The sequence below is a fragment of the Triticum aestivum genome, chromosome 5A (genome assembly GCF_018294505.1).
Source record: "Triticum aestivum cultivar Chinese Spring chromosome 5A, IWGSC CS RefSeq v2.1, whole genome shotgun sequence".
Classification (NCBI taxonomy): Eukaryota; Viridiplantae; Streptophyta; class Magnoliopsida; order Poales; family Poaceae; genus Triticum; species Triticum aestivum.
In genome coordinates, this window is record NC_057806.1 from 486,321,167 (window position 1) to 486,332,111 (window position 10,945).

A 10,945-nucleotide genomic window follows, 5' to 3' on the forward strand; every position below is an offset into this window, starting at 1 on the left:
TCATGTTTATTGCAATACAGTTATTCATTAAAATCAGAGAATAATTGTTGTTCTGTTTACATGAATAAAACCTTCGATGGTCATACACCCAATGAAACAAGTTCGTTGGATCTCGATCGTAGTGATACACATATTCATAATATTGAAACCAAAAGATGCAAAATTAATAATGATAGTGCAACTTTTTTGTGGCACTGCCGTTTAAGTCATATTGGTGTAAAGCGCATGAAGAAACTCCATGCTGATGGGCTTTTGGAGCCACTTGATTATGAATCACTTGGTACTTGCGAACCGTGCCTCATGGGCAAGATTACAAACACCGTTCTCTGGTACTATGGAGAGAGCAACAGATTTGTTGGAAATCATACATACAGATGTATGTGGTTCGATGAATATTGAGGCTCGTGGCGGATATCGTTATTTCTCACCTTCACAGATGACTTAAGCAGATATGGGTATATCTACTTAATGAAACATAAGTCTGAAACATTTGAACAGTTCAAAGAATTTCAGAGTGAAGTGGAAAATCATCGTGACAAGAAAATAAAAGTTTCTACGATATGATCGCAGAGGTAAAATATTTGAGTTACGAGTTTGGCCTTCAATTAAAACAATGTGAAATAGTTTCACTACTCACGCCACCTGGAACACCATAGTGTAATGGTGTGTCCGAACGTCATAACCGTACTTTATTAGATATAGTGCGATCTATGATGTCTCTTACCGATCTACCACTATCGTTTTGGGGTTATGCATTAGAGACAACTGCATTCACATTAAATAGGGCACCATCTAAATCCGTGGAGACGACACCGTGTGAACTATGGTTTGGCAAGAAACCTAAGCCGTCGTTTCTTAAAAGTTTGAGGTTGCAATACTTATGTGAAAAAGTTTCAACCTGATAAGCTCAAACCCAAATCGGAGAAGTGCGTCTTCATAGGATACCCAAAGGAAACTGTTGGGTACACCTTCTATCACAGATCCGAAGGCAAGACATTCGTTGCTAAGAATGGATCCTTTCCAGAGAAGGAGTTTCTCTCAAAAGAAGTGAGTGGGAGGAAAGTAGAAAACTTGATAAGGTAATTGTACCTTCTCCCTTATTGGAAAGTAGTTCATCACAAAAATATGTTCTTGTGACTACTACACCAATTAGTGAGGAAGCTAATGATGATGATCATGTAACTTCAGATCAAGTTACTACCGAATCTCGTAGGTAAACCAGAGTGAGATCCGCACCAGAGTGGTACGGTAATCCTGTTCTGGAAGTTATGTTACTAGACCATGACGAACTTGCGAACTATGAGGAAGTGATAATGAGCCCAGATTCCGTGAAATGGTTTGAGGCCATGAAATCTGAGATATGATCCATGTATGAGAACAAAGTTTGGACTTTGGTTGACTTGCCCGATGATCAGCAAGCAATTGAGAATAAATGGATCTTCAAGAGGAAGACGGACGCTGATAGTAGTGTTACTATCTACAAAGCTAGAATTGTCGCAAAAGGTTTTCGACAAGTTCAAGGTGTTGACTACGATGACAGTTTCTCACTTGTATCTATGCTAGAGTCTGTCCGAATCATGTTAGTAATTGCCGCATTTTATGAAATCTGGCAAATGGATAAAGAAAACTGCATTCCTTAATGGATTTATTAAAGAAGAGTTGTATATGATGCAACTAGAAGGTTTTGTCAATCTGAAAGGTGCTAACAAAATGTGCAAGCTCCAGCGATCCATCTGTGGACTGGTGCAAGCATCTCGGAGTTGGAATATACGCTTTGATGAGTTGATCAAAGCATATAGTTTTATATAGACTTGCGGTGAAGCCTGTATTTACAAGAAAGTGAGTGGGAGCACTACAGTATTTCTGATAAGTATATGTGAATGACATATTGTTGATCGGAAATAATGTAGAATTATTCTGTAAAGCATAAAGGAGTGTTTGAAAAGAGTTTTTCAAGGAAAGACTTCGGTGAAGCTGCTTACATATTGAGCTTCAAGATCTATAGAGATAGATCAAGACGCTTGATAAGTTTTTTCAATGAGTACATACCTTGACAAGATTTTGAAGTAGTTCAAAATGGAGCAGTCAAAGAAAGAGTTCTTGCCTGTATTACAAGGTGTGACGTTGAGTAAGACTCAAAGCCCGACCACGGCAGGAGATAGAAAGAGAATGAAAGTCATTCCCTATGCCTTGGCCATAGGTTCTATAAAGTATGGCATGTTGTGTACCAGATCTGTTGTATACCCTGCACTGATGTGGCAAAGGAGTACAATAGTGATCTAGGAGTAGATCACTGGACAGCGGTCAGAATTATCCTTAGTGAAATAAGGATATGTTTCTCGATTATGGACGTGACAAAAAGGTTCGTCGTAAAGGGTTACGTCGATGCAAGTTTTTGACACTGATCCAGATGATTCTAAGTCTCAATCTGGATACATATTGAAAGTGGGAGCAATTAGCTAGAGTAGCTCCGTGCAGAGCATTGTAGACATAGAATTTTGCAAAATACATACGGATCTGAATATGGCAGGCCCGTTGACTAAATTTCTCTCACAAGCAAAACATGATCACTCTTTGGGTGTTAATCACATAGCGATGTGAACTAGATTATTGAATCTAGTAAACCCTTTGGGTGTTAGTCACATGAAGATGTGAACCAATCACATAAAGATGTGAACTATTGGTGTTAATCACATAGCGATGTGAACTAGATTATTGACTCTAGTGCAAGTGGGAGACTGAAGGAAATATGCCCTAGAGGCAATAATAAAGTTATTATTTATTTCCTTATATCATGATAAAGTTTATTATTCATGCTAGAATTGTATTAACCGGAAACATAATACATGTGTGAATACATAGACAAACAGAGTGTCACTAGTATGCCTCTACTTGACTAGCTCGTTAATCAAAGATGGTTATGTTTCCTAACCATGGACAAAGAGTTGTCATTTGATTAACGGGATCACATCATTAGTTGAATGATCTGATTGACATGACCCATTCCATTAGCTTAGCACCCGATCGTTTAGTATATTGCTATTGCTTTCTTCATGACTTATACATGTTCCTATGACTATGAGATTATGCAACTCCCGTTTGCCGGAGGAACACTTTGTGTGCTACCAAACGTCACAACGTAACTGGGTGATTATAAAGGTGCTCTACAGGTGTCTCCAAAGGTACATGTTGGGTTGACGTATTTCGAGAATAGGATTTGTCACTCCGATCGTCGGAGAGGTATCTCTAGGCCCTCTCGGTAATGCACATCACTTAAGCCTTGCAAGCATTGCAACTAATGAGTTAGTTGCGGGACGATGTATTACGGAACGAGTAAAGAGACTTGCCGGTAACGAGATTGAACTAGGTATTGGATACCGACGATCGAATCTCGGGCAAGTAACATACCGATGACAAAGGGAACAACGTATGTTGTTATGCGGTCTGACCGATAAAGATCTTCGTAGAATATATAGGAGCCAATATGGGCATCCAGGTCCCGCTATTGGTTATTGACCAAAGACGTGTCTCGGTCATGTCTACATTGTTCTCGAACCCGTAGGGTCCGCACGCTTAAGGTTTCGATGACAGTTATATTATGAGTTTATGAGTTTTGATGTACCAAAGGAGTTAGGAGTCCCGGATGTGATCACGGACATGACTAGGAGTCTCGAAATGGTCGAGACATAAAGATTGATATATTGGAAGCCTATGTTTGGATATCGGAAGTGTTCCGGGTGAAATCGGGATTTTACCGGAGTACCGGGAGGTTACCGGAACCCCCCGGCAGCTATATGGGCCTTAGTGAGCCTTAGTGGAAAAGAGAAGAGGTGGCCTGAGATGGGCCGCGCGCCCCTCCCCTCCCTTGGTCCGAATAGGACAAGGAGAGGGGGCCGGCCCCCCTTTCTCCTTTCCCCCCTCCGCGAATCCTATTCCAACTAGGATTGGGGGGGGGGAATCCTACTCCCGGAGGGAGTAGGACTCCTCCTGGCGCGCCTCTCCTAGGCCGGCTACACCCCCCCTTGTGCCTTTATATACAGAGGCAGGGGCACCCCAGAGGAACACAAGTTGATCCACGTGATCATATTCTTAGCCGTGTGCGGCGCCCCCTGCCACCATAGTCCTCGATAATATTGTAGCGATGCTTAGGAGAAGCCCTGCGACAGTAGTACATCAAGATCGTCACCACGCCGTCATGCTGACGGAACTCTTCCCCGACACTTTGCTGGATCGGAGTCCGGGGATCGTCATCGAGCTGAACGTGTGCTAGAACTCGGAGGTGCCGTAGTTTCGGTGCTTGATCGGTCGGGCCGTGGAGACGTACGACTACATCAACCAAACACTTCCGTTGTCGATCTACAAGGGTACGTAGATCACACTCTCCCCTCTCGTTGCTATGCATCACCATGATCTTGCGTGTGCGTAGGAATTTTGTTGAAATTACTACGTTCCCCAACAGGAATAAGATATTGGATCCTGATAAGGGGTGCCACTCACAAAAGGGAATCATACTTACCAAAAGAAAACTTAGCTAAATCGCTGGCTGCGCCACCATTGGTGGACCAGAAGCATGTGAATTGTTTTTACTCAAGAACTCATCTAAATATGTATCATTTTGTGCCTGGAAAAACACAAAGTACAAGCCCAAAAAGAAGAAGAAGAAGAAGAAAAATTAACCTTGCGAGAAACAAACACAAAATATCGAGCAAGTCACGGAGAAATGCCTTAGAGTCATAATCCCGAGAGAGTGATTCCTTTATGGTTAGTGTTCGTTTATACTTAAACCTCTTCTCCTTATTCAATGAAATATGCCACATATTTTGCCATTTGTTTCAGAAAAAGTCATGAAAAAATGTGGTTGCACCGCAACAGCGGTTGTTGGCACGGTTGTGAGGTCTAAAGGATGAGTGTTCTTTGTGCCAACCGTCGTGACCGTGATTTCTTCCCATCGGCTAGCTTCAGGTTACCTACAATATCCTGGTACACCGAGCACACATCAATTCAGTCCAACATAAATTCTCCCGGTTATAGCACCCCCAACCACATGTTGAAAATGTGCCCTAGAGGCAATCATGTATCATAATATTTCCTATATGTTTATAAATCTATCAATAAGTCAATGAACAATATCGCTGATGCATGTCAGCAAGCATGTGACTTATCTGTGAGATGCTAGTCACTAGCAATTGATGCTAAACAGATAGTATGGGCTTGATCCAATCTGAATCCACGAAAAACAACTCATTTCAACCCGTAAGTCTCTATTTCTCCAGAGCAACTAAATATTAAATAAAACACATTAATTGATCCCCACAATATGCACATTATACCATTCGAGACTAGTCAGCCTTCTTAAGCAACCAAGTCCAGTCGTGTGACTGAAGGCATATTTCGTCGAGATGAAGTTATCTAATAGGCTCGCCACTCCCTTCAAGTAAAAATGAGCATGAAAAGTTGTACATTTTCGCATGAGATGAATAAAGTTGCAGGCTGAGTTCTTCAATCCATGAGCAATACGAAGCCAACGACTGAAATCATCAAGGCAAAGGAATGTTCACATATTTCAAGCTTGAGTGCCTTCACATCGATACTTGAATGTATTTTTTAAATGTGGTTGATTCTCCTGTGAGTTCCATCGCTAATTTAAATGAGACCCCATCCATTAGGCCTTTCAAACACAATGTTGCCCTACCTAATTAAGCTGATATAGGGAAAATGTATCCAAAAACGTCGAAATGAATAAGACACACAGACAATACGTGCAACATCTCATAGAGGGAGTAGAATGTATATGCTACCATATGGCATGCATGCACAAACATTGGAGTAAAATTCTGCATAGGAATTGTAAAAACTTCAATTTTGGGAAGGGAACAGTAGGACTATATGAAGTACTACTCCCTTTGTCCGAATTACTTGTTGGAGAGACGCATCTGGACGTATGTAAGTTCTGAATACATCTATTTTTATCCATTTCCGCGACAAGTAATTTAAGAGAAAAAAGTACTCAATAAGATAGTTCCCTTCATATAATTAACAATAAGATAGTTATATCTAAACATTCAAATGTTCACACGACCGTGTAAAAGAATACAACATGTTTAGCAGCATGGCACGAACGCATGGAGCAAGAATATAACAGTGGTCCACGATTATATTTAAAAAACAATTGAAGGGAAGGGTCGTGAGGTGGTACTGAGGTTGTGAGGTAGTAACAACAAATCCCAATGGCTAAGGTATCGCCGACCCATAAACCTCCCGCAATGGTCCGGACTATGCTGTCTGGAGTGTGAAAGCCATTCAATATGGATCTGTATGGGTCCGCGACACGGTCAGTACACGATTTCTCTCGCAAACCGGAGACAAAAGTGGGGGAGCTTTACGGGAGTCCGGACCGATCCCAAGCCCATTTCTGACCGTTCTGGCCCACCAAAAACCTCTCCCCCTCTCACGTGTTTTCTGTCAGCGCCGCTTTAGAGCGTCAGCGCCCGCATTCATGCCCGGCCAAAGCGGACGCGACCGCTCACTGGCGCCGGCATTAAAGCGACGCGTTGGCTGAGAGAGCGCCGCCCGTGCCGCTTCGCAGTGCAGGCGACTGCAGCGCGTTCAAGCGATATGACGGCCGCTCGTCCGTCCGTTTGCCACCCGCATCGATGGCACACGGTTGCCGAGGCGTTTCCTCCGGTGCCACCCGTCCGTCACTCTGCCGCCCACCGGTGCTATATAAACCGCTTCCCCGATGCCCTGGCCATAGTCACAATCACCCCTCTCCACACCATTCCCCTCCATGGATCCCTCCGCGGCCAAAGATCTCTAGGACGGGCTTACGTCAAAGCAGAAGAAGGCCATGGCCGCCATTGCTGCCGACTGGCAGGCCGGCAGGCAATCGAAGGACGTGCAAATTGAAGACGCCTTCGACAACGAGCCAGCGCCACCCTCCTCTTCCTCCACGGCACCCTCCTCCTCCACTCCACCCTCGTCGGTGCATTGCACCATGACCATCGGCGAGGCTTGTGTCCATTATATGGACATGGTGTGGGGGGAGCAGTTCCGGGAGGCACAGGCTGACGCCAACTACAACCACAACCTCCTCCAAGAGCATTCATAGGCGAAGGAGCAGGTCACCGCCCGCCAGGGCGGTCGCACCGGATGCAGACCTGGCGAAGCAGGAGGCACTGCTCGAGTCCTACCACTCCGCCCGCGGGATCCTCCTTGCCCGCTGGAGGTACCAGCAGCGGGTGGCGGAGGTGTCCGCCGCCGGCAAGGAGTGCGACAATGATGCGAGCGAGGCGTTGTTCGGCGACACCGACAAGGAGGACATCGACGAGACCGCGCCTTGGCGCCACAACCACGAAGAAGCCGGCATGTCCGCGGGTGCCGCCGACAGCGAGGAAGAGTAGTGCACTGAAGGTCGCCGCCGCTCGTGTCCCAGGAAGGCCACCGCTCCTCCCCTCCTGTCGACGCCAAGCTTGGTGGGCTGAGCATCTTCGATCGATTAGTCGCTTGGCGGCAATGTCGAGGCGAACAACTTCACTTCCCGGGGCTCCAGAGGCGGAGCTGGAGAGCGCCGAGGCGGAACTGGAGACGGTGAAGCTTCAATTCTCGGGGCTGATGGCCGGAGACGGGGACCGGACGCCGGCGATCATTTAGATTAGGTATTAATTATACTCTAGAGCCCGCCTAGGACCGCTTCGATGTATTTGTAATGAAATCCGTCATGTTACATGCTGCGGCGAAACATACCCCTTAAACTTAAATTGTAAAACCGAATATTCACTTATATTTTTCCCCACGCCTTCTTCTTCCTCTCGCCTAGATGCTCTGAACACGCATACGTACATCTGATTGCGATAAATTGAACGCATGCACACGACGCGTACATACGTTCACCCGTGCAGCACTAGGTGATGGCGACGTTCCACGCTTTGGTGGTGCCTAGAGCATCCCTGACGTCGTCCCCAACTCTATGTGCGAAGAAGGCCGGGGCGCCGAGCCCCGCGACGGCTAGCGCGGCGGGCATGAGCACCGGACTGAAGGGAAGAACGAGAGGCGCCGCGAGCGCAATGCCGGCGAGCGTGGCCAACAGGAAGAGGCCGGAGAGGCCCAACAACACGGTGCCAAGTGGGATGAGGAGCGCTGCCGCGGCTAGCGCGGGGGCGTGTGGGTCGCTGCGGAGCGCAGACCCCAGGCTCAGCCCCTCCATGCGCCGTAGCAGCTGGTACTGCTGCTGCTTCCTGCCGTGTTGCTGGTACGCACGCGCTAATGCTGTCGTGGCCATGGTGAGCCGAGGCAGGGACGCGCGAGGCGGCGGCCAGGATGGGCAGGGCGGCGGCGGTGGGCCGGACGGATGGGGCGGCTTCCCATATAAGCAGGGCGGCGACCGATGATGGATGGGCGACAGTCTGAACGGGTGGGGCAGCTTCTCGGATGACCAGGGCGACAGACGGGGACGGACGGGGCGGCAGCCAGGAGCGAGCCATGAAGGTTTCGATGGCAGTTGGACTCCCCTCAATGATCTTTCTTATATACAAGGTACCCTCAGGTTGACTCCGAAATCCTTATTTTGACAGATTCGGTAGGGATATTTTTCGTGTCCCTTAAAAAAAATTACAGGTCGGAGTCATTTACGCGTTCTATTTGGGTCGCCTTTTCTGCCTAAAAATGTAAACCGATAATTATTTTATAGTTTCATGTGTTTTAAGGGATCTGCTAGACATGCTCTAAGGCTAAGGCTAGGACCGGGGGATACATGAGCATGCTGATCTCATCTACAAATTCACCCATGAGTTGACGAGGACACACAATTGTTCCATGTTCTTACGAAAATCAAACGGTGTACTCCCTGTGGCTCAATGGTCAATGCCCAAGACTCAAAGCGGCCTCAAAAAAAGATAAAATGGAATGTTAAACTAGCACTTCGCCGCAATGCTTGGTTTGACAACATTGACTTAAGTAGGGGTATGTCGGACGGAAAGTGTATCGATGAACCCACTTTGGAAAACTTATTTTTAAATATCCAAAAATTCTGAAAAATATTTCACGCATAAAACTTCACATTCTATGTGTGTGTAAGAAGTTTCGCGGAAATATAACTTTTTCTTTGACATGTGTAAAAAAGACAAACAAACGTGTCGTGGAACGCTATTTAGGAGTACAGAAATTATCTTTTTCGTGGAGGCAAAACAAAAAGAGTTTTTTCGCAAAACTCTGTGCCACACACACATGTTGCGAAGATGTACGCGTAAAATTTTATTTCAATTTTTTTTGACATTTTAAAATGCGTTTGGAATGCATTTAAAAAAAACGGGTTCATATGTCCATGGGTTCAGGATGTCTATACTCTATGTCAGACAAGCACATTACTGAATTCTATATTCTATGAGCAGGGCTGGTCCTATGATTTTAGGGGCCCGGTGCGAGATTAGAGCTCGGGGCCCCTTAGAAATTGCCCTCAGGGTCGATTTCTTAGCCGTCTTTCCTGCTTTCTTGTTCAATCCCAAGATTCAATTTTGCACCAGACACCCGATGAAATTGTCTTACTCACTAGGAGGCGAAAGTGAAAGTACTATCGAATCCGATGCATTTAGAGAAAAACAGATTAACCATAATCATGGACTAATTTCTTTTCCTGGATTACTGCTTTGCATCTGTGTGTTCCATAGAATATTGCAAAGAACATACACAATCCAATCAATTTAATGGAAAAACATCTATATATGCATTGCAACTAGCACGGAACGTGGTGACCCCTAGACAGATGACATGTAATTATTATTATTTCTATATATGTTTTCCCTAAAGCATCACATCAAGGTCTCTATATCGGACATGCTCTTAGAGGGTGCTTGGATCCAAAAGACTTATTTTAGTCTGACTAAAAATAGTCTCTTTAAGAGGCTAAAGTTCCAAGCACCCCTGACTAAAGAGGGGCTAAAACTAGTTTTGAGACTAAATTTTTTTAGTCAGTGGCACCCCTACTAAAATGTGGATTCGTCCTCTCTCTTCTTATTTAATTCCCCTCTTTTAATACACACGAGTTCTGGATTGGAGTGTTGAGAGGATAATAAATGCTCATTAACTTGATTTTAGTCTCTTTAGTATTTGGATCCAAGCATGGGTGAGGCTAGCAAGTTTTAATCTCACTACTTTTAGTCATGAGACTAAAACGTATCCAAACACCCTTTTAATGTTTGAAAATTAGCGCAATGCTTTCTATTAACTAGATAATACCTACGGCAACCACGGCCAATCAATCAACTATCTATTGATTATCATTTACTATAACTTTTTATTAATTATGATGACAAAAGTAAAATCGTCAGGGCACAATACCTTGTCTAGAATCAGCTTCTCGTCTCGTTGATGGGGAGTCGCCGGCTCAAGTAGTAGCGACGGCATGGCGCATGCTCGGTGGCCATCGCTTGCCCGCCGTTGTTCAACTGGTTCCGGCGATCGCGAGGCGAAGAGGCGAAAATCCATCTGGCGGCAGCCGTCGATACCGTGCGTGCGTGAAGTCGTAACTAGTGCGCCTCTCCAAGATGGCTGACTCGATCCATGATCAGCGGTTGTGTGTAATTAGTTTTTTTAGACAAAGTGCGTAATTAGTACGTAGCCAGCCACGTACTAGTAACTTGGGCCAACTAAGCACGTTCTTTCCAGTCCATGCAAACCCAGCAGCCGGCCTACATGGATGGGCCCCCCCTTCGCTCCGGGTGCCTGGACCGGGGAGAGCTGCTCCTTCTCGAGCTTCACGTCTTTTTTTTTTGGAAGCTCACAAGAAAATCTTGCACAGTTCATTGGGATGATGGACAAGTCTTCTCAAATCCACCATTTGAAAGCAACACGCGCCTTCTAGTTTTACATGCTCGTAAATCAAAACCAGGTTCGGACTACGATCCCTTGGCTAAGAGCGATTGGCGAGATTGTAATATTTGACAACTATGCT

The 10,945-nt window shown here is 45.5% G+C and overlaps 1 protein-coding gene and 1 long non-coding RNA gene across 2 annotated transcripts; both read right to left on the reverse strand.

Moving 5' to 3' along the window:
* Nucleotides 1-4,701: 4,701 nt before the first annotated feature.
* Nucleotides 4,702-10,570, reverse strand: LOC123107295 (uncharacterized). The gene is made up of 2 exons (XR_006451637.1): nt 10,333-10,570; nt 4,702-4,977 (listed from the first exon to the last, which is right to left on the reverse strand). It is a non-coding gene; the product is annotated as an uncharacterized lncRNA (long non-coding RNA).
* On the reverse strand, nt 7,901-8,303 carry LOC123107294 (oleosin Zm-II-like). Its single transcript, XM_044529283.1, has one exon. It carries the CDS (start codon nt 8,276-8,278, stop codon nt 7,901-7,903), a length of 378 nt encoding a protein of 125 aa, XP_044385218.1. The 5' UTR covers nt 8,279-8,303.
* Nucleotides 10,571-10,945: the final 375 nt, after the last annotated feature.